Genomic DNA, 24,317 nt, shown 5'->3' with positions numbered 1-24,317 from the left:
AATTCACGCGGGAATTTTTCCCGCGCCAATTAGCGACGACAAAGTCGTCGCTAATTATCTGTTTCACAACGAAAAAAACTTCTCGTCACAACATTTAGCGACGACTTTGTCGTCGCTAATTGACGCGGGATTTTTTCCCGCGGTAATTAGCGACGACAAATTCGTCGCTAATTGTCTGTTTCAAAATGAAAAAAACTTCTCGTCACAACATTTAAGGACGACTTTATCGTCGCTAATATCGTCGCTAAATATTTACCGACGATTAAATCGTCGCTAAATATATTTAGGCACGGCGAATTAGCGACGATTTTTATCGTCGCTAAGATCGTCGCTAAATACATTTAGCGACGATTTTAGGGTTATTACTGACGAAAAAAATCGTCGGTAAATGTTGTAAATGTTGTAGTGTACGTGGTGACTTCGAGACATAAGAGGTTAAATGGTTTGTTCTTATCTTGTCTCTAGAAGTGCACTGGTCAATTCAGTACCTTCGGAAGATACCTAGAAGAACTATAGAGTCTCCAACTCTCAATGCCCCATAACCAGACATCATAGATTCTCCTAACAATCATACTGAGGTCAATAGTCCTTTGACCCTTAGATTGTTTAAGAAAACTACGAAGAGTTTGTTCATGCAAATCTACATTTGTCTCTTCGTAAGTTGTTTAGTTTGTTTATGGACTAAAGACTAATGTTTTATCATAAAGCTTCAAACAGAGAAGGAGGAATGAATGAACGTTTCAACTTTTTATTAATGAATAAGCAATTACAAGCTCTTGTCTTCATGAGACTTTATTACATCAAATGTACAAAATAAAGACTACAACTCTTCTTGTGGACACCATTGACAACATACGCTTCGTTGCAATGGTTATCATGATGAGCAGACCTAATATATTCGCTACATTGTTAGCGGATAAAAAATCTAGATCCCATGTTGATTTGGTGGAATGGGCGAGTAGTTTCTTGGAGGAGTTTCTAGTGGGAAACTCGCCTAGTACTCGACTCAAATATTCACAAACGTTTCGATAACCATTTGATTTAGATTTATATCATGGGTCTCGAATTTCTATCAATAAGATTGAGTTCTGCGGCAACAAATACTGTGAATGTTCTGTTGTGTGGATATTTAAATTATATTATAGATCATTTAATACAAATCTTTGTTCTACTATTTTCCCTCTCTAAACACTCTTCTCTCTAAATGAATATATATATATATATATATATATATATATATATATATATATATATATATATATATATATATTTGGTTCAGGCTCTCAACAAGAAAGACCTGAAAAATATTCTTTTCGCTATGTTTGTTCATATGGAGGAAAAAGAATAAAGAGATTTACAGAGGACGGATCAAATCACAAGTGGGTTAGGAACTTAGGATTTCTCTTGCGCTATCATCTTCTTCTTCTTCTTTTTTTATTTTAGTTTATCGAATAGTAGATTAAATATTTTGAAAGCGAAATTAAATTATTTGCATCTTTCTTCTTCTTTTTCTTCTATTTTTTCTTCTTCTATTTTTTTTTTTTTTTCTGATTTATCGAATAGTGGATTAAATTTTTTGATATCTTCTTTTTTTTTTCTTTTCTTTTTTTGGCTTATTGAGTAGTAGATTAATATATAAAGTGTAGTGGATTAAAATTTTGAAAACTTATCATTTTAAAAATAATTAAGAGGATATTAGAATTTTAAATTGTAAGTGACTAAAATGCATAAAATTTTGAAACTTTGACCATTTCGCTAAGCACTAATTTTTTTTTAAACGTGGATGGTACCATGAAATTTTATTAATAAGCATTCACTTGTGGCGGAGGAAAACCGTGGTTACAGAGATATTTCTTAACAAATAAACAGAAAAAAAAAGGTAAAGAATATAGATTACACAAATTTTTTATGATATTTATATCCCGTGCCATCTTTTACAATCAAAGATCGAATATGAGTCGGTAAACTATCAGAATTAAAAATAATGAAGCCATCCATAGGAAAACCAAACTTACTAAGTGAGTCAGCGACCATGTTCTCCTCTCGATACATATGTTTGATGCGTTCGTTAAGGCTTTCGAGCATGTTCCATCGACACCCAATATATCAAGGAGGTTTAACTTTTCCAGTAATAGAATCAACAATGATTTTTGAATCACTCTCAATGGTATTGATATCCGCCCAAAATTTCGAGAGGTTGAGAATGCTAGTTACCAAACTTTCCGTCTCCGCATCCGGGCTATAGCTAATACCAAAAAAAAAAAAATCCTTAAAAAAACCTATAGTCTCATCAATTTCTTATCCACTGCATGCGAATGGAATTTCTATCTCGTTTTATTACTATTATCGTTTTCAAAATATATTAGATTAAATAAAAAGTTTATAAAGGACTAATTAAGATAATAACTTTATTTCTTTATTTATGGTGCAGAGAAAGCTAAGCGCTTTCCTCTATCCAGTGACTCCAGTCACACACATTACACGTAAGAGCTACGCTCACTCTTACTCTTACTATACATGGTATATTATACATACACGTACACATATATTAAGTTGGTGATCACGGGTGATCACAGTCACGCAAAACCGGCAAAGTTCAAAATTGAGCTCATGGGGTGAGTTTCTCTAGGGCTGCTCTTCTGTGGCACAAAATGAGACAGCTTTTGTTGGTTAAACAGCTCTTCAATTTCACTTCCACGCATGTTGAACACCAACTCCTTGGCCTCCCTCTCTATCAGCTTCATCATGTTGTCTTTCCCTATAATTTTATACAAACCAAAAATGCAAACATACACATGTTATTTTCGAGAAAAATTAAATTATAAGTAATTTTTTTTTTTAATTATAATTTTACCGGCAATGAAGACTCTCTCATTGTCTAGGGCGTTGACTCCGAACCCGACGATCTTAAGAGTCTGGCCTTCGGTGGCGAGGACTGCGACGGGGTGACTTGCCGGAATGATGAAAACGTCGCCGGCGGTGAGAGTGGCGGTGACTTTCTGGAACCTTCCGGTTCCAGTTTGTTGTTCTCGTTGTTGCTCGTGTCGTTGTTGGTCTCGGGCGAGGTGGGGACACCCCATCTCGACCCGGGCCGTGCCTTCAACCACCTTCATAAGTATCGTCGCTTTAGAGTTGAAGTGCGGCACCATTATAGTTCCCTAACCAAAATTCAAAATTAAAATGAGTTAATATTAGGATATAAACGATTTATTTTTTTTAATTTCTTTTCTATTTTCATAAATAAAATATAATGTAATCTTTCAGCTTAAAATATATTTACAAAATTAATTAACTTGTTTATAAATTTCACTAAAAAACTAAAAGATTTATAAATTTTATTCATCATCTTTTATGAAATAAAAATTATTGAAGCTTGGCAAATATGTTTTGAGTTTTGAGATTAATTTACTTAATTAAAGGACTATTAATTTTTACTCCTTTATGTTAATTCACCGAAACTGATTTCCCAACTAAATATCCAACCCTAGTGCATATAGCTTTATATAAAAAATAAAAAAATAAAAAAAATGTAACAATATAGTCATGGCAAAAAAGTTGTATAATTTCAAAAGGGATCAATGCATGAAAAAAGTCTCACATAGGTTTCTTATATCAAATTTGTAAGATTAACACACTATATAAAGGAGAGAATGCAATCATTTTTCTTTAACCAATGTTTAGGTAAAAATATAAAAAAAATTTAGCCATTATCGTGAAACATAAAAATACCGATGCAACTAATATAATAGAAGTTTATATTGACGATATATCAATATGTATCTTAGATATTTTAAACCTTGGTACTCTCACAATATCGTGATTCTTTTAACTACCTGTTTGATCTCGGCCCAAGTGACGAGAACGTTAATGTCCTGAAGCTGCTTTTGCTCTTGTGGATCGGCCTCATAGAAGTTGCCGTATTCGTTTGAGTATTTTGGAGACAGGTTTTTGAGACTAATAATGGGCCCACCAGACTTCCGACCACCTTTACGGCTCGGCGACGTGGCATGCTGACTCAAAGCTCTGAGTTGCTCTTCCGAACCTCTGACTATGGCCCGTTGTTGCACTGCTCTCCTGTCTCTCTGCTCTCCCACCAGCTTCTCTATTTGCTCCTCCGTAGCCTGATATTAAATGATAATAACCTACTATTTATATCAAGGGTACTTAGCTAAATGACCCTTTAAAATTAAATTTAAAAAATAACCCCAACTTTGTCTAAAAAATATTTTTAAAAAATCAAATGTATCAAAACTATAAAATTTTATATAAAGGAATTTATATGATAGAGGCAAATATTTTATTTTTAAAAATATTGGAGAATTTTGTCTATTTTACTTAAAAACACTTTCTTAATTAATTAATTAGTTATGAAGGCTATTTTTTCTTATATTAATATAAATATAAGGGCCATATAAGTACACTTAGAGATTGCTTGAGGATGTCATCACTGAAGGCCTTGAAATAAGACTGGGGAGTTTCTCCTCCACCTGGGTAGTATGCCTGTAATAACACAGAACAGATTAATTATTAGTTCATACATATATATATATATATATATATAGAGAGAGAGAGAGAGAGAGAGAGAGAGAGAGAGAGAGAGAGGTTATAGAACCTCGAAGTCGCCCGGGATGTTGACAGAGGCGACGAGGGAGGTGATTTGCAAGGGCTGGTTGTTTTGTTGTTGGTTGACAAAGTAAACTGTGGAACCAGCTTTGGCTATGATCGTGTCTGAGACTTCCACGTTGTAAGACTCCTTTTTGTTTTGCCTAATTATGCTTATTGTTCCCTTTCCTGTTATTCAGATTAGACCACACCCATTATTATTAGTGGAGTTAAGATACTCAATTCAATTACAACATAGTTTAATCCCCAATATATAATTCGGAGATGTTTATCTTAAAACTGATAATGTTTAAAGAGTACAAGATTTAGGCCGGTTTTGACGTTGTTTCATATATTCATTAATCTTTTTTCAGGTCTTAAATAGACAATTCAGACTAATAAATTTATAAAATAGCTAAGATTAAAAAAAATAACAAAGCTTAAAAAATTCCACTCAAGTGTAAATAATTATGGTCTTAACATTTTTATTACGATATCAATATTCCATAGATAATGTCAAAATTTTGAAAAAAAAAAAACAAAAAAAAATTCTGATAGATAGCTGTTAAAACAAATTTTATAAGAAAATAATGCAGCTAATTAAGTGTTATGTTGTTTTGAAGTATACGAGAGGTGTGTTAAATTACGAAATTACCCTTGGTGACGACCAAGACGGAATCAGCATCCAAGTGATGAGGCGCGATTAAAGTTCCCGGAGCGGCCTCCAAGACGACGATCCTGTAGTTCTGAATCCCTTTCAGAAGCTTTGACTTCTCATTCAGCTTCTCAAGAACCCTAATCGACCCCTCGCTCGTCCTCAGCCTCGCTTGCATGGCCTGTGACCGGAAATGGTACGGATTCTCATTCCATCTTCGTCCCTCGCTCTCTTCCGTCGATCTCCTCAAACACTCTTGCTCGCAATCTTGTCTCTCCGATGGGTCGTCCTTGTGGATCCTCTCGCAAGCCTGTTCGCACAGTCTGTACTTGTCTCCTTTCTTCTCTGTCGGAATGTCGTAGTTATTCTCTGTCGTACTCTTTTGGCACTGCCTTTCGCACTCTTGTCGCTGCGAAGGGTCGTACTTTTGACAGACTTGCTTGCATAGCATGTACTTGTCTTCTTTCACCTCAGGGATGTGGTGATTCTCCGATGTACTCTCGCGACATTCTTGTTCGCATTCTCTCTTCTCTGAGACCGTCGCTCTGTCCCGGCACTTGGTCTGGCAAAGCCTGTGCACATCGGTGGATCCAAAGATTAAACTAAAATTTGAGAGGAGCCAAATGTTCATCATAAAAATGTATCAAGATAAAATTAAAAGGGTCAAAATTTAAATTTAAGAGAAGTTCAAAATAAGTTTTTTAGATTTTTTTTATGTAATTTATAAAAATAAATTATTAATTTTATTTTAAAAATAAAATAATTCAGAGTTAAGGACGATTATTAAATCTTTATATACAAAAAAAATGAAAATGATAGGATTAAAGAAAATAATTAAAGTTTAGGTCTAGCCAAAAACCTTCTAACTTCGAATGAAAGTAAGTCAATTCTGTCACTTATTATTATTGTTAGGATTCTTTTTTGTTTATAAATGTGTTACAAATTAATGACGTGACTTATTTTTAATAATTGGGGGGAAAAAAAAAACACTAGGGCAAGTGTTCTTTCGCTATTACCTGTAGCGTTCTTCCTTGGGGTCAACGGAGTTAGGGTTAGGGTTTGTTTCCGTGGAAGGGCATCGGAGAACGCACTCTTCGACTTCCTGGTGCGGGTCAATCTGGTACTTCTGGCACTCCATCTTGCACTCCGGCGACTCCTCCGATCTCTCTTTCATCCTCTCCGCGCACTCCTGTACGCACGCGTGGTGTTTCTCCGGCTGGTCCTCCACGTGCTGGCATTTGCTCCGACACTTCTCCAACTCTTGCTTAGGACTGATCGACGTGGCCAGCGTGGAAGCCATGAGACATGATGACAGGACGATGAGAACCAAAGGGAGACACTGTTTTTTCTTCACTATCGCCATGGCTTTTAGACTCTTTTTGTTACTTCGTGTTTGCGTATTGTGTTAATTAGTGTGTTTTTTCCATGAGGTAGCACTAGGTCTATTTATATACTAAACACACTTGTTAGACGAAGAGGGTCGAGTTTTTGACGTGGCTATCGGCCAAGTGTCGTTTGCATGGTTTGTTGCTGACGTGTCGACATCGGCGAGACATATTATATTTTAATCATTGGGAAGTACAGATAGAGTGGATATACATTGCAAGCATGTTGTCGTATATAGTGCATAATTATATTATGAATTGAGAGTTTTACGTAGGTACGTGTTAGTTTGCATGCGAATATTGAAGACGCGAAACAAAAAAGGATTGGCAGACGCGGCGAGAGTCACACGCTGGGGATAGAATAGGAAGACATGTAAGCAATGCATTAATGTTAATTATGAACTCAAAAGAGATATATATATATATATATATAATATATATATATATATGCATTCTCGAGCATTTTGGAGTTTAGTCAACCTTATTACCCTGTACATGTACATTAGCTGGCACTGAAGAAAAAGATGTAGGAAAATAGTGGAAAGAGCTTGGAGTGCGTGAACGTAGAATCCCAAGCGTTTTGTCACTGGATTTTTTTTAAAGAATATCTCCACAGTCCGTCGTGTTGTGCTTGTGAAATTTTTTTGTCGCCAAAAATACGGCATTTCTTCTATTGCTGGTGTGAGATTCATTGCATTATTTCTTATCATATTTCATATCAATATGTGTTTGTAACAATACACTATTACCGGGATTCCACAACGGTACCTTCCACAGTGGAATCCTCTGTTGTGGAATGATTCATTGCGGTATATATTATCATATTTCAAATATGGGGGACTGGATAAATATAAGTATTTATTTCTAGAACCACACAAACACACCCCAGAAATAATTAAATGTGGGCATTGCTCCCGCCGGGATTCGATCTCGCGTCCTCCCCTTGGGAGGAGAGTGGTGTTACCACTTGGCTCAAACAAGCTTGGGTTAAGGAAAGGAAATTGGATTCAAATAACATTTTTTTTAAATAATAAATTAAAATTATAATTAAGACATATCTATTAGCATATACGAGAGAGAGAGAGAGAGAGAGAGAGAGAGAGAGAGAGAGAGAGAGAGAGAGAGAGAGAGAGAGAGAGAGAGAGAGAGAGAGAGAGAGAAATTGTTGTACAATTTTTATCATCCTCATTAAATTTTCTTCTTTTCTCATTTAATATCTAACTCTATTTCTATTACCTTCTGTATCCTTCTCTCACTTCGTTTGCTCTTCTCTGTCTCTCTTATCAACCTCTGTCTCCCTCTCGCTCTCATGAAACTCGTGCTCCATCTATCTCTCTACTTGGTCTCAGTGCATTTTTTTTACTAAAAAAAATATCTAATATATCGGATTAATATAAAACTTTTTCGGCACTTATGAAGTAATTTTAAATTTTGTAGATTCTAACAAAATCTATAAAATGTATCATGATATATATATATATATATATATATATTCGACGACACACGTCATTAAATCTTCAAATAAATATTGATTTAGTGACAAATTCTTCATTAAAAAAAAAGACATGCTTTGTTATTAATATATATGCATGTATATGAATATGTAATTGTCGTGAACATGAAATTAACGGCGGCAAGTTTATTGTCGTAGAGAATAAAAAAAGTGAGAGAGCAAAGGCTATGTAGGAATATTGGAGTAGAGTTCGACCCTCTATAATAAAAATAATATTGGGTCGTCAAACTCGATAATCAAACGAACACTACAAGAAATATCAATTATGGCAATTAGAGTGCAGAAACCCAACTGCGACTACAAATGTAGACGTCCGGTGGGTTCGTGCGTATTTTAGCGAGGAAATGTACTTAATCATGACCTCCAACAATGTCGACTCTCTGAACTCCGTACTTCTAGAAGCTCGAAAGTTTTCGATCTCGAAGATATTTGATTTTTTGAAGTAGAGAATGACAAAATGGTTTAGAGACAAAAAGCTTTAGGAACCATGACGACCCTATCTGTGGATTCAAATTCAAAGCTTATCGGGTGCATCGACCAAGCTTGTGGAATGCAGGTAAGTTGTAGTTTTACCCGTCTAAATATGTATATTAATGTTAAATGTGAAATTAAACTCTATGTTTTAGTTACAAGTTCGTATCTAAACTCTTTGAATTAGTGACAAACTTTTAACTAAACTCTCTCTATTAGTAACAAATATGTCACTAAACTCTGTGTACTAGTTATAAACTCTGTACGTTAGTTACGCACTTGTAACTAAAATCTGTGTATTAATTACAAACGTATGACTAATATATGTGTATTAGTTATAAAGTTGTCACTAATCTGTGTGTATTTGTTACATATTTGTAACTAAAATATTTGTATTGGTTATAAACTCTGTCTATTAGTGACAAACTTGTAACTGTACTCTGTGTATTAGTTATAAACTCATATTTCTTTTTTATTAGTTGTTGTATAGGTGCGACCGTCATCAGTGTACGAGTACGAGGTGATTGACAGAGAGGGTGCTGTAAATTTGATGAATAAGAGATGTACATGTTGTCTATTTCAAATAGACAACTTTATATGTCATCATGGGATCGCATGTTGTCACTGTTGGAACTTTGTTGTTGAGGACTATATATCTTTGTTCTATACTACAGAGTACTGGAGATCTAGTTATACAGGTGTAATCCATCCACTAACAACATAGATTCTTGGGCGATTCTCGAACACGTTAAACAGATAATAGTCAAACCCCCTACTACGTACACACATCCCGCTGGCAGACCGAAAAAGAAAAGGATACCATCTCAAAGAATATGATATCACTGGTAGCCTAAAAATGTTCTTAGTGCTACGGAGTGAGATACAATCGGCTAACCTATCGCAATACAACTCCAATGAATGAAACGCGATAATTTAATTGTAAACTTTTATTTTGGTATTCATGTTTTATGTTTAATTCAAGACATGTTTTGTTAGATTGATAACATTGCCCTTTATTAAAATTTGTGTATTATTTTTTTGTTAGATTGTAGTCACATCTGTGATTAATTACAAACTAGTAACGAAATCCTCATATTTTAGTTACAAACATGTAACTAAATCTTTGTAATAGTTACAAAGCATAGAGACATGAACTAGACCGGATTCAGCTTATGTTATCAGCACTTTGAGAGATTTATATCTAATCTTGGAAGAAAACACTGGCTTGCAATGAAGTGGTTACTGAGGTATATTGGAGCTACAAGTGATATTGGGCTAGTGTACATGAAGACATGGTCAAAAGTGGGTATTGAAAGCTATGTTGATTCAAATTATGGTGGTGATAGAGACACAAGAAAGTCCACCACAACTTATTTCTTTTTGCTGTATGAAAACTGTATCAGTTAGAAGTCATAGTTGCAACTTGCAACTAGTGGTGACTTTGTCAACGCCTGAGGCTAAGTATATAGCAGCTACTGAGGCGATTAAAGAAGGGGTTTGGCTCAAAGGAATGCTCAGAGAGCTAAAGCTATATGAAAGCTCAATTACAGTTTACTCTGACAATCAGAGTTCCTTGCATTTGTGCAAAAATTTTGTGCTCCACGATAGGAAAAAATATGTTGATATCAAGTATCATTTCATCAGACAAAGAGTCTCAGAAGTAGAGATCAACATCGCTAAAGTGGGAACAGATGATAACCCTGTAGACGTAGGCACCAAGGTTGTTACTCTTGGTAAGTTTAAGCACTTCTTAAACTACTGAGCGTGCTCGCGGAGTGATGCAGGATGGAATCGAATAATGAATTCCATAATGAAAGGATTGATTTGCACTAAGGGATAGGAACAAGGTCTTTAGCTGGAGCTGAAGGAGAAGATTGTTGATATTCAACTACATCATCAGACTTGAGCTACACGTAAAGTCATACGAAAATTTTACTGCAAATATAAACGACATCAAGCCTCATATGGGGACTGGAGTCAAACGATGACGTGGCCATTCGAGTAGATACAATTAGAATACTGTGGACGGCTGATATTGAAGTTTGGATCAGATATTATGTTCGTAGTTGCTCTACTATTTATGTACTTGTTAATGCATTGTATACAGTGGTAGAAAGAATAAGAGAAAGATCAAATAAAAAGAATGAAATCTGAGTGGATTCTTAGGAAAAGATATAGCCATTGTTCTTGAGTGTTTTTCATGAGGATTTGGAATAGCTCTCAAACAAGAGTTATAATCATCGAAGTAGTTGTAATTGTTCTTAAAAATAAGTGCTAATCGAACTACCCTGACTTGAAGGAGTTCGCAGGGACTAGGCTTGTTAACGCTGAACCTCGTCAACAAATCCAGTGATATTCTTTCCTTTAATTTTCTGCAATAGCTTATGTTTTGTTTGAGTTTGTGTATTGCGTGTATTTCAAGTTTGTTCAAATACTGTCTCAGAAGTGTTCGATCTATTTCCAACATAATCGCTAGTCTCAATCGAATCTTCGATCAATTTCTAACATACTCGCTAGTCTCAATGAATCTATGACTAAATGAAAAATCAAACTGTGTAGAGGAAGCTTTTCAAAAATAATTTTTAAGCCCGTACAATACTTATTCTCGATAATTTTTCTCACTGTAAAAAGGCTTTGATGTTTACCGTTCTTTTTACTACTTACAGTCAATAATACCATTTTTTTATTATTGTTTGTAGTTTTATTTTGAATAAGACTTAGTTACCATTTCAATATAAAAAAAATGCAGTATTTGAACAAATTTTTAGTAGATTGCATTCTTAAAACGAGTTCAAAAAGTAATATCAGAGAAAATTATGCAACGGTAAAATTGTCGCATAGCTTTATGTAATGGTCTCGTAGTGCTTATTATGCGGACATTACAAGTGATATTCTCTTTTGAGAAAATAGCGTTTCTAAAGTTTATACCACAAAAATAGGTAAGCAACCATTTTTTTTATAATTTTAATTCTTGTTTACCGTTTTAGACTCAATATAACTTTGTTTATTGGTACAAATTCATTTAAGAAAAATAACCTTGCTTATGATTTGAAAAAACACTATTATTAAAAATAATAAAAAACATTCACTATTCTAGAAAAGCTACACTCAATAGGTACTTTTTTTTTTTTTTTGAACCGTGGGCGGAACCACGGGAGAATAAATTAAAACCCTCAATTAAATGGCGGAGGAATACCGTGGTTACATCAAGGACTAATACCACGGAAGTCGTTCTCGGCCTCACTCAATAGGTACTATTCTTGTAATTTTTATGTTTATTATTAGTCGAGCTTTTTGGTTAGTTTAGGTAGGCCAAATCTGGCCCGCTACCATCCATATCCATATGATCTCTACACGGTTCTCATTGGGATTTTACCTTCTTTGTGGTTCTTCCCGTAATAAACATTTTAAACACAACATAAGGAAGTTATGTAGTGGCTAAAGGCGACAGAAAAATACTCAAGTTTAAATTTGAAGAGTTGAAATCGACTTAGTAGAAAATTTAAGGGGAGTCAATTTTTTACTTATCCTTGTTAGCAAATTGCATGGCTCAGTTTGAGCTTATTAAAAATATTTAAAAAAAAAATAAAAAGAGAGAGAGAGATAAATGAATTGCAGCTGCTGTCAAATCAATCTAAAATGTCGACAATATTTTGCGTAGATTTTTAAAACTCTGGACTGAAACTTTGTCAATTAACAATGAAGGAATTTTGAATTTTCGATGAGTTGTTTATACAAACCAAGGAATAATTCAATTTATCAATAATTGATTGATTGTCTCAATTTACAGAAATATCATTCGGCCATGAAAATGTTGACGAAAATTTAGAGAAAATTAAAATGTTGACTTAATATTTTCCGGATATTTCCAAAATTTCGTTAGTATCTGATTAAAATTATATATTTAAAATAAATTGTATTTTCAACTAGTTTTTGGTGGAATTTCGAATTCAAGTTAGACAACGACAAATTATCACAATAATAGTTCTTTGAGTATCATATAATTTTTTCCCTCCATTATTATTATTTTTGCTCCTTGGGATGAGCAATGATCAAGGTCGCGGTGAAACTCAAGGACATAAGTCTAGTTTTTTTTTTTTTTTTTTTTTAATTAAGTTGGATTAACCACCTTAAAAAGATGAGTAAATCCCAAAATAACTCAACAATTATGATGTTTGAAGACATTTTTATTGATGGTACTATAATTTGGCTAACATTAAGTCCCACAAGCATGCAATTTACCTCAGCAAAGACTGGAGAAACAAAACGCATGCTTATTCTTTTATTCTATAGTATTGGAATCTACATCATTAATAACATTCATGTTCTCAATCATAGTGTCCGCTGATCATGGTCCACCAAAGAAAATATTTGAGGGTGAATAAAAATAATAATAGAATTCTAATAATAATTTATCAGCTTCATGATCTACTATTAGCAAACACAAAAGACATACACCACTCTTATCCCTGAAAGACCAGTCTCTCTCTCTCTCTCTCTACCAATTTTTAATACTTTACCTGTCAAAACTGTAAATCTGTCTCTTACCAATATATATAATTATATATACATAAATATTTGTTTAAAAGCAGAAAATAAGAAGTCCCTTTGTTTTCTTAAATTTTTTTTTTTTTCCTGTTTCATTACTTTTGCAACGAAGTGTAACAAGAATCAAATCCTCCTCATCTATTTGCACTCCAAACAAAAAAGAAAATTCACACTTGGTTATGTCATGTTACAAATATATATATTCATGATGAACAAATGAAAGAATCATGAATCAACAAAAAGGGCAAATCTTCATGTCCCAAACAACAAGGCACGTCTTCTTGATGACTATTTTGAGAGTCAATATTAATCAATTTCACAAAAATCCTGCAAAGACAATGAACCGCTAATCATATCAGATTATGAAGCTCCTTATGTCACCAATTACGAACAAAAACAAATTTAAAAGCGAAAGAAAACAAAAAGTAAAATAGGGGAATAAAAAATTAAATAAAGTACCTAATGATTGTGAGGAGAAGCAAGAACCTTGCAAGCAGGCTTGAGATGGTCGGATTGGGCTTTGTGTGTCTGTTAATTGGGTTACCTAATAATTACGCGTACTAAAATTCTGATGTATTTTTTTTTTAAATATTTTTTTTCTGTGAGCTAACTAGTTATGGTATTGACCACAAAATGTACAAATGTGATGGTGATGTGTGAGCTTGGTTAACCGACCACAAAAATCTCGAAAATTAGAGCCTGCCAAAGAAAGCAACAAAGAAAAAGAAAAGAGTTAGACAACGAAACCAAAATTGCAAAAATAATAAGTTAATAACATCAGAACCGAGAAAGGTTAGAAAAAAAAACAAAAGAGAAAAAGAAGAATTTACCTTTTTCGGTTTGTGGGCAAAGGAATGTCTCTATCTATAGCTCTCTTTGGGATTCAATTCTACCACAACAACAATGAAGGACAAATTTGAAACTAAAAAAAAATAAAAATTGAAGTAAAAAAGTGATATTCCCAGCCTGCAAATGGGGACCAAAAAGAAAGAAAAAATATTCATCGTTAGATTTTGAATATGAATCATGTGATGTGAAGCAAGAGATCTCGATTATAAGTTCTATCCATATATGAATAAATGAATCTTCATGGGCTTCTTTTTTTTTCCTTTCAGAAGATAATGATATTTGGACAAAGCATATTCTAGCCGTGCCCACTTAGTAATTAAATTTTTCAACCCAAAATTCATAAATAAATAAAAAAGCATTCAAGCTTACTTGGAAGTTGCATGGAAACAGATCATCATAATTTAGAGTCATTCTTCAGAAGAAGCTGAGTTCAGTATATCCATGGTGAGAATAAGGAAGCAACTCTTCAACCTCAATCCTTGAACTAGAATAACTCATGCTCTTCTTTAACCGGCTTTGATTCGACACAACCTCGGCCCAAAAAAGTCCGTAAACCGGCCTATGATCCGAAAATCTCGATTCCCCGCGTACGTACGATAGTTGGTGTAGACCTTCTCCGTACCACAGAATCCGATCACACCTTCATTAAATAAATAAATAAAAAAACCCAACCATTAGTAACAAAAGAAAAAAGAGAAGATTTGATTCTATGATCAAGATCTTAATCATTATTATTACCAAGCGGGTGTTCGGCGTTTTTCTTTCGGGTGCATATCGTCGCCGGCGTATCTATCTGAATTTGTCGAGTATTTATACGTCGGAGGGAAGTAGATTTTTCCCTCGTTCCATCCCCCAAATATGCGTCCTCGTCTCTGCTCTATCCGTAACTGTTGAGTCGGTTTAAAAAAAAGTATGTTGACCGTTAGATTACATTTCTTGCGACGCAAGTAAAAAAAAAAAATTTCTCTAGGGTTTACGAAATCATGCCTGGTCTTTCTCCAACAAGGCTCGCCAGTTTTGCATCTCGACTAGCGCCTTCGCGGTGCGGTAAGTCAGAGCGATGCGGTAATTTAGATCTCCGAGCCAAATAACTCGACTACAATACAAACAAAAAAAATATATATATCAAAACTAAGTATGCTAAATAAATTATAATTAAAGCCCAAGAAGAGTAACAATAATTCGTTACACAATTCTTACTCGTGATCGAGAATAGTCTCCGGTGACTTGTCGTCGTCTGAGTTCTGGACCCGAGGGAACCTCGTCTTTTTAAGAATCTCCATAACGTCGGCGTTCCTTCTCAGCTCGTCGCCTTCCTTTTGTCCCGACGTCAAGTGAGTGCATATGAAGCAAAACGTCGTTTGGTGCAACGACATACTCACCGAAATCGAACCCTTCAAAAAAAAAAAAAAAAATTAGGAAACATTTTTCCATGATTCAAATAGATTTTAAATCCAAACCAAGGAATAATACCTTGTTTCCGAGGTAACCCATCAAGCCTCTTCCGACGCACGAGACTTTCATGTTCGAGACGTGGTCTCTCAGCTCGCCTCTCACCCAGACGGTGAGGAAAATCCCGACCATTTGCTTGCTCGCGACCAAGCAATACCTCGACTGCCCTCTCTTCCGATAACCCTCCTCGTTCGACCCGGCCCCGCCATAGCCGCACGACATCGGCGAGAACAGAACGGTGCTCGGCGAATCTCCGGGCCCGTTATCATCGTCCGAAGAACCCCACCTCGAATAATCGCTGGGCCTCGAATAGTCGCTGGGCCTATGGCCCGCCCACCGATGGCTCGACTCAAAGTCGCTTGGCCTCGAATAGTCACTGGGCCGGTGGCTATAGTCGCTGGGCCTGTGGCTATAATCGCTGGGCCGGTGGCTATAGTCACTGGGCCGGTGACCGAAGATGACTCGATCGCAGACGCTGAACCGGCGGTCGAGCCTTGGCTGGGACGCCGAGCACGGGTCGTTGTCGACTCGCCAGCTGTTGGTGGTTTGGAAGGAGCGGCGGTGGAAGAAGGACGGGTTTTTCTGGCGGGAAGAGCCCTCGAAATCGGCGTCGAGCTCGACCACCGGCTGAGGGATCGGGGACGGCGTGTAGTACCCGCCACCGCCTCCGCCGCTCGTTCCGGGGAGATTGTTTAGCGTCTTTCGGATTAGGGCAAGCCATTTCTTGGCCGGCCCGTTGTCTTCCGCGCCGAGGACGTTCCCGGCGTTCAGCGGGACTATCTCTTGAAACCTAAGAAAAAAAATCGACCTTAACAGTTAAGCCAAGTTGGCAATGAGATGAGTAATCCATGATCTTATCTGACAAATTTGAGGGAAATTCGTACCCGAGGACGTAAATATCGGCGGGTGGGGCGGCGTGAAGCCATTCGTCGAGGTTCAGGTTACACGGAGGCGATCTTCCGGCCACATTCCATGAAGCGACGAACACGCTGATTTCCCGGGAAAAAAAGAGAATATATTTGCTCATAAGTTAGTATATTTTTGTGTGTGAAATTATTGAAGAGTTGAGATAATGAACAACACATTATTCCATACCTGTAGTTTTGGACATCGAAAATCCGAGGGTGTTCGAGGTTCATTTTCCCTCGCCGGCCTTGCTCGGTGCTCTTGGTGAATTTCTCTGTTTGGGTTGACGAGAATTTCAGAGTAAGCAAAAATAAAATTGGAAGATGATTTTAACTAATTTTTTATATTATTTATTTTTTAGTGTGCTTAGATGATAAACCTGTTTTGCTCTTTTTGATTGTGCATGGCTCTCTTTCTGAGAAACTTGTCCTGTATTCAACATCTTCTTCTGATGAAGGAAAATTTGTGTCAATAAACGTAAGAGAGATAAATGAATAGTCTGAAATTGATAGACTAGAAGCAGAGAAAACTAATGACTAAATAATTTATTGGTAGCTTAATTTCACACTTCACACACTTGAGCAAAAAAAATGCTAGTGAAAATAATAAAAAAAAAAAAGAGGACATTTTGAGATGAAGAGGAAAACTTGCAAAAATACGATCAGAATTTGACCAAAAATATAATTATGAAAGAAAAATCTATTGAGAAGATCGTGGGAATCTAAAAACAAAAATTAAAAGAAGAAGAAAATGAAAACATTTGGAAAATGTAAGAAAGAAAAAAAAAACCCCCCACCTTGATAGACATCATCAGCCTGAAAGTCTTCATTCTTGCTCTTGATATTGAATAACTTTCTGACCATTTTCTTTGACCATGAGAGCTATGAAAAAAAACCAAACAAACCAACCACCCACACTATCAATCAACAGTATTTCCAAAAAAAAAAAATGGAAGAAAACATTCCCATGAATTAAAGAATCAAACTTTAATAAAATAAAATAAATAAAAAACCTTGCTGTTCTTGGAAGTTCCATCTCTCATTGTCCCCACTTTTACTTCATACAACACTCTCCTATTTTTCTTTGATCAAATTGGGCAACTGGGTTTTTTTTTGCTCAAGATGAAATCAGAGTTTCACATCAAAAGAAAAACCTGCTATTCCCAAATTCTTGGTTCGCTTAACAGCTTCCAAAAACAAGAGACCAAAAAAAAAGAAATGGGTTGTTCTTTGTTTGCTTGTTGTAGTTGTTTTGTGGAGTCTGTTCTTCAACTCTGTGTAAGCTAAAAACTAGCTTCTCTGGAAAAAGTGGAGACGCAAAACCGGAAAATATGAAGCCACAAACTATGACTGACTGAGGAGACAAATAAATAAAGACATTCACTTTTATATGAGTGAGTAGTGAGACTTGATTTAGATTCTAAATATATATATATATAATTTTTTTATCCAGATTTAATATAGAACAAACAAGACAACGAAAGAAAGAAAAAAATATATTAAAAATAAAAATGAAAATCATTCGACAGTCTCTTTTTTTTTCTCTCTCTCGAAAAAAAAAAAGAAAAAAAAAAAAAAACAAACTTGCTCTGTAACAGCAACAATAAACAGCAAAAGTATGGTTCTAGTGGCAAGCAAACCAGAAAGAGAGAACGGAGGGTATTAAAATAAATTAATAAAGTAATGGTGCTGAACAGTGAAAAGGGTCGAGAGAGAGAAAGAGACTGACGAGAATGAAGTCTTATGAAGACTTGCTTTTTGTTTTTATTTTTATTTTATTTTGGGATTAAAAAAGGAAATTTTTTTCTTTTCTTTCTGTGTTTTTTTTTTTTTTACCCGGAGCTCAAGACACAGCAAAAAAACGGGTATGTCGTTTTGCTTTAAACGCTGTGAAATAAAAGGAAACGACTGAGTCAGCAGAAACAAAGCCTGATTTGGTCAGCAAAGTGAAAGACTGTTGTTGTGTGTATTGGAAAGAAAAAAAAAAAACTTGAGGTTTTCATGTATAAATAAATATGTATGTAAAGTAAAAGTAAATTGATTAAAAAAGGGTAGCGGTAAATATATATATATATATATATATGGATATATACATCATAAAGGTAATGTATGTGTTATAGTCGTTGTATGTATTACGTACTAGTACTATATCATTATTATTGTTTTTTTTTTCTTGATTTCTATTTATTTTGTTTGTTTCTTTTTATTTGAGAATTGAGAGGCTGAGAAAAGAATGTTTGAAGAGGAAGCCATATACGATGAAGTTTAGTATAATGACAAAAAGGATGTATATAGATGTATTATATAATATTTATATATTATATTTATGTGAATATGTGATCACTTCTCTTCCCTCTTGCATGGACTTTTCGGGTTTGGTGAAATAATTATTAGAGTTTTGGGGTTTTGTGTGTTGAGGAATTAACTTTTATCATAGCAAAACTAAAATATTAGAAAGGAAAATCTATATTCCCCACAAAAAAACTAAACTTCATTTGTCTTGTTCACATTAGTTTACATCTGAAAATGTGTGTGTTGGTATATTTGTCTACGTTTATTTCAGGTCAAATATAGTATATACTTGACATGTCAAAGAAAAAATAATTAAGAAAAGAGCATTTTTTTTTTTTTTTGCTTCAAGATAAAAGACCAAAAAACATTATTAACCCCTTTTGATTTTCTGAGCTTTCTAAATAACATTATTAACCTTATGATTTTTGTATTTTTATTTCTCTTTTTTACTCTTACTTTTTCAAAAAGTAAAAATAATTTTATCTCTCATTTTTCTCACCTTTATTTTTATATAAAATATTTTAATAAGGATAAATAATTTTTTTTCCTATTTTACATTTACTTCGAATCGTATAATGACTATTTTAACCTATTTTATCGATATTTATTTTAATATAATATATTTTATTAAAAGTAATAAAAGGAAAGAATGAAAGAAAGAAAACTAAAATTTTTAAAAGTCCATAACTCTTGATTTTGACCTTCGTTTTTGAAAATTTTGGTATCAACGTGAAGATCTCGAAGACTACATTCTTTTAAGACCGGTATTGTTTAAGCTTAAATTTCGTGATCATGTTGTCATGAAACTGCTAAAATTCGTGACAACATTGTCTAGGGTTTAGGGTAGTCACGAAATAAATAAAAAATTGTGACCTTGTTGTCACGAAATCCCAAAATTTTGTGACAACAAAGTCACAAAACATAATATTTTCTTGAAGACATTGTCACAAAATTTTGAATCACTCTAGAAATTAGTCCACAATCACATGGTTCATTGAAAAATAGTGGTTTTGAACTTGGTGTCAACTTGTTGATACCTAAAAACACAAAAACCAAACACTGAGAAAAAAAAGAAATTTAATACCACATAAGCCGTGGATACATTTCGATCATGAGATGATGACACGCATGTTTCATTATGTTTCGTGACGACATGGTCTCTGTTTCATGACTACACATAAGACGTGGACACATTTGAATCACGAGATAACATGTTATGTTATGTAAATTTGAAAAATAACATATATTGGTTACCATTAACTTGAAATATATCATTTTACCGATTTTTTAATATGATAACATTTTTGATGAATTATATTTCTACAATATAATACAAGTCACTATCTCCTGATCTCATACAATGTTGGATTATATGATTCAAAATGTATTTTTTTTTAGTTTCAACCCCCACTCATCACTAGGCTGAAAACCACTACTTTTCTTCAAATCAATTCGTCTTGGTCAAATTTTGAAGGAAAAAAATAATTTTGTGACCAGGATGTCACATAATTAGCAAATCATTACATAAGCTTTTGGGGCAATTAGGCCAGTAGCCCTATATCACACCATCCTTTTAAAAGATAGTTCAAATTTCATTTTATTAAGAAAATAGTCCACCAGGCCGAAGTTGATAAAATTAAATGTTCAGTTAATTTAATTAACTTTGACTTGGTAGGTTATTTCCCTGATCAAATGAAACTTGGGCTAGATCTTTAAAAGGGGTAGATGATTGGTTAGTCTCAAAATGTACTTGTAAGTTTTTATTAAGTTTTTTTTAAAGTGTACTACACTTTTCTCATCTCTCTCATCTGTAATAACTTATTACAGTTTCAACCATAATAACTAAAAGAGTCTTTATTTGCCCATTTCCTCCCATAGAGTTTGCTCTGGGCCTTGCTTTCAATCTCGATGGATGATAAAAACAATGCCGAGATTAATAGAAATAAACACATGGCAGAGATTGAGCAACTGGAGCGAGAGATGCGGTGGTTAAATGAGACTTTAAGGGGGTGAGTGGTATGATAGATAGTGGAGAGGGAAGCCATCAGCACTAGTGGCATGGCATGTTGTGCGACAACTATCTCCATGTCTAATGGAGTGATGCGGTTTGTCTTCAACTGCGACACCATCAATGATTTTAGGTCTTGTGGTACAACGTGTCTTTTTGTCTCCAAAGGGGTCCTCTTGCGCGTACTTGACATTGAAGTGGTCGTGGATGCATATTTGGCAGATTTGGATATGTTTGGGGTTGACGACCCCAACTTGTCTAAGTCATGTACGTTGTTGGTGGTGGCATTGGTACAGGTGCGCGTAGCTAAAATTCTTGGTGGTCCTTTTTTTTTAGTTCAATAAGTCTCTTTATGCATCGTTCTTTGCACAATTACAAATCCACTTTTTATTTATCTTTTTACATTTGATCTTGTTATTTTATTGCTTATGTTGCTTCCCCGATGATAGAATATCCATCTTGCATAGTTTCTTTTAGGCATTCCTAATAAATCTAGGTTTAAACAAATTTCAGAGCATTTATCGAGCTTTCTTGATATTCTTAGTTGATCGTGTTTGTTCATTTACTACAAAGGTAGCTGTCAAAGACCTGATGTTATGATTACTGGGGTTTTTTTTTTTGTATTATTGGTATTCTACTATCAAAATCTAGTACATGTATGAACCTCAAAACGCTTTCATCGGATTTCATTAAAGGGTACATATTATATTGAGATTGTGTCGAGCTTTGTATTGAGATTTAAAGTTTACATTTGTTTTTTATCTAATGAAAAAAAGTTCATCGTAAAAAAATGCGTGAATTCTATTTTAGAGAATTTATAAATCGAAGAAATAATGGTGTGAATTTAAATATAAAATCATGAAGAAAAATGACCAATAATCTATAGATTAGATATAAATTATTACTTATGTTAAGAAATAATAATTTTATGTTTGATATAAGTTTATGACCAATATATGTGTTTAATGTGTGAAAATATTAAAATTTTAAATTTTTGTTTTTTTTTTGTTTTTTTGTTTTGTTTAATATAGCAGTATTATTTACCAATAAACTATTTAAATAATGAATCCATCCAAAAAAAACAAAAAAAAACCTGTCTATGACAAATGAAATGATATTAAATTATTCACATCGCACAACTATTTGGGTCTTATCCTGGGCAAATGGACGGCAGAAACTCGGAAGGAAGGGCTTCCGTCACCTCCACGTGCCTCACGGAAGAGCCGCGTACCGATAAGCTTGGAAATGGCAGGGACACTTCCGACAAGTGTCGGAAGTGGCAGAGGAGTGACGGAAATGTTTCAGGGTATTGGTGCCGTTGGGTGTTGCAGAAGCAGGAAGAATATATTGAAAAATAAAAATAATGGGTATGGATAATGGGTAAGCTTGTGGATTTAATACTGGATAATGGGTATGGCCGTATGGGTTTACACTGAAGAGGAAGACTTTGGTGCAGACTCACAAGTAATTGTACCATTAATATTTTGCCAATCCTGTTCCTGTGTGACTTGTGTGAGTTGTGTGTGTGTCGTGTGTGATATATATGTCAGTGAAAATTCATTATACATTGTAATGTTAATATATGTCACTGAAGGTTTTTTTTTATTTTTATTTTTAATTAAATCTCAGCCATTAGATTAAGATTTGTTTGGATTTGGACAGTTGAAAAATTTATCCATTATTTGACCATTGAACCTTTGAATTTACACAATTTATAAAATTTTAACCCGTTCATTTATTTCTCCTATAAATACATCCAATTTCTAATCATTTTAATCACAAATCAAACTTTCTTCTCTCTCAAACTCTCAAATCCTCTCCAATTCTCTACAAATATTTCTCTACAACATTCTCTTCATATAAATTATATACTTAATTTTTTAAAATTTTCATTACATAATTAAGTTTATATTCTAATTTTTGTTATATAGTTAATTTTTAATTTTTTTATTACATAATTAAGTTTATATTCTAATTTTTGTTAAATTTTTTTATTACATAATTAAGTTTACCATTAAATTTGAATTTTTATTTTTTTTTAATTCCTTATTGGAAGTTAATGGAAATATGGATTTCCATTAATTTTGACGGAAATTCCATTTCCAATAAACAATGGAAGGCACCAAAATGCCTAATGGAAATACCATTTCCAATAAGCAATGGAAGGTGGCTTATTGGAAATGGAATTTCCATTTCCTTCCAATAGCCAGCATGATTTGGGTCTCTCTCTCAAAACCTTTTGTGTCCTAATAAACAAGGGCACTTGTCCCGGTTTTGAGTGTCGAGGGGTCTCATCTTTTTTTGACGGCCACAGAAGTCTTTACTCCTTACTCTTTTTAGAGAGAAGCTACCAATATTTTAATGATAAGTACTACCACCTAAATATATTTATGGGACCATAATATAATACCCAATCTACCTTCTTTTCTGTTCCTTCATTTATTGCTGGTAAATCTTAAAAGACCCCAACTCCTTTACTCGTTTTTTTTTTTACTCGTTCCTTTATTAATGGTAAATCTCTCTTCTCTCCTTAATTCATTTATTGTTGGTAAATCTTGCAAGTTGTTTTCCTTAAAACCGGGATTTATGATTGTATACCTACATATATATATATATATATATATATATATATATATATATATATATATAGCTTTGAAATCATACGTAAATCTTAGAACTATTTTCCCCTTTTTAAATAAATAAATAGATAATGTGCCTAGCTGCCCACGCTGGCTCTCCATGAGCCCTCTTCTCAAGCCTTGAACGAAAAATAAACATAGAAATTATAATATAATATAAATTTATTAGCCTTTTTGTTTTTAGGGTCTCCAAGTTGGAAAATTCTTGAGCATTGACCGGTCTTAGCTCCACAACTGTGCATGGTTAGATATACGGTCAAACATCCACATCCGTAGGAGCTTCCTTTGTTTCTGCTTTAGAGGTTCGTAAAAATCCCTTAAATCATTCACATTTGTTTGAAATTTATAGTTTATCATGGATGTCAAACTAGATATATTTTTATAATTATACATATATATATATATATACGGCTAACGGCGGAACTTTCCAAAGTTGGGACACTACCAATATATCAAATCCATCCACAACAATAATGGGAATACTTGAAAACAACTTAAATTAGCTTCATCCACTATCTTAAGTGAGGCTCTTGATTAGAAAGAAATAGAATAATAACAAATTGGTGTCATTAGATTTGATTTTGTTTTCCTTTTTTTTATATAAGAGACTTTCTGACCTATAATTTTAATCTCTTCACGGTTCAGCATTATAATTCCATCATTACAATTTAGGCTTTCGTTAAATTACAAGAGATAGGGTATAGGCAATCATTGTATTGAAATTATTGAACCAGTTTCTCACAGGATATATTTGGCTTTTTTTTTTTTATTATAAGAATAGTCTAATGATATTTTCAAACAACGATCAAATGAGATATTTGTGAAGATTTAAAGATTTAAAAAGAAAAGAGATAGTCTAAATAATGTTGCATAAATAAGAAAATTTAATAATTTGGGTATACAACATTAATTAAATAAAGAAAGGATTGGAATAATCCTACATAAATATAATAATAATAATTATTATATTATGCTAATATCCCCATCAAACTCATAAT

The 24,317-nt window shown here is 33.9% G+C and overlaps 2 protein-coding genes across 2 annotated transcripts; both read right to left on the bottom strand.

The window, feature by feature from the left end:
* Window positions 1-2,394: 2,394 nt before the first annotated feature.
* PAP85 (cupin family protein) lies at window positions 2,395-6,658 on the bottom strand. The gene is made up of 7 exons (XM_089617541.1): window positions 6,274-6,658; window positions 5,258-5,829; window positions 4,613-4,791; window positions 4,420-4,500; window positions 3,834-4,121; window positions 2,855-3,158; window positions 2,395-2,758 (listed from the first exon to the last, which is right to left on the bottom strand). Exons 1-7 carry the CDS (start codon window positions 6,618-6,620, stop codon window positions 2,577-2,579), a joined length of 1,953 nt encoding a protein of 650 aa, XP_089473667.1. The 5' UTR covers window positions 6,621-6,658; the 3' UTR covers window positions 2,395-2,576.
* Window positions 6,659-13,288: 6,630 nt separating this feature from the next.
* Window positions 13,289-17,804, bottom strand: LOC149393127 (type IV inositol polyphosphate 5-phosphatase 7-like). The gene is made up of 13 exons (XM_089616960.1): window positions 17,394-17,804; window positions 17,178-17,262; window positions 16,761-16,829; window positions 16,571-16,655; window positions 16,360-16,464; window positions 15,497-16,265; window positions 15,224-15,417; window positions 15,011-15,119; window positions 14,762-14,910; window positions 14,393-14,663; window positions 14,005-14,140; window positions 13,634-13,873; window positions 13,289-13,501 (listed from the first exon to the last, which is right to left on the bottom strand). Exons 1-10 carry the CDS (start codon window positions 17,421-17,423, stop codon window positions 14,438-14,440), a joined length of 1,821 nt encoding a protein of 606 aa, XP_089473086.1. The 5' UTR covers window positions 17,424-17,804; the 3' UTR covers window positions 13,289-13,501; window positions 13,634-13,873; window positions 14,005-14,140; window positions 14,393-14,437.
* Between the last annotated feature and the right edge of the window lie 6,513 nt (window positions 17,805-24,317).

This window comes from Urtica dioica, chromosome 6, assembly GCF_054948205.1.
Source record: "Urtica dioica subsp. dioica isolate 48M chromosome 6, U.dioica_male_clone48M_v1_H2, whole genome shotgun sequence".
NCBI lineage: Eukaryota > Viridiplantae > Streptophyta > Magnoliopsida > Rosales > Urticaceae > Urtica > Urtica dioica.
This window is presented reverse-complemented; position numbering and strand designations above follow the sequence as displayed.

Bases quoted from the DNA above. Each gene is read 5' to 3' on its own strand.
- PAP85 (XM_089617541.1), bottom strand. From the start codon at position 6,620: ATGGCGATAGTGAAGAAAAAACAGTGTCTCCCTTTGGTTCTCATCGTC. The intron at 3,159-3,833 runs GTAGTTAAAAGA...AATTTTGGTTAG, and splicing joins CTTGGGCCGAGATCAAACAG to GGAACTATAATGGTGCCGCA. The intron at 2,759-2,854 runs GTAAAATTATAA...ATAAAATTATAG, and splicing joins TGAGAGAGTCTTCATTGCCG to GGAAAGACAACATGATGAAG.
- LOC149393127 (XM_089616960.1), bottom strand. From the start codon at position 17,423: ATGAGAGATGGAACTTCCAAGAACAGCAAG. The intron at 17,263-17,393 runs GTTTTTTATTTA...TTTTTTTCATAG, and splicing joins GAACTTCCAAGAACAGCAAG to CTCTCATGGTCAAAGAAAAT. The intron at 14,911-15,010 runs GCATGATTTCGT...CCGACTCAACAG, and splicing joins CCTTGTTGGAGAAAGACCAG to TTACGGATAGAGCAGAGACG.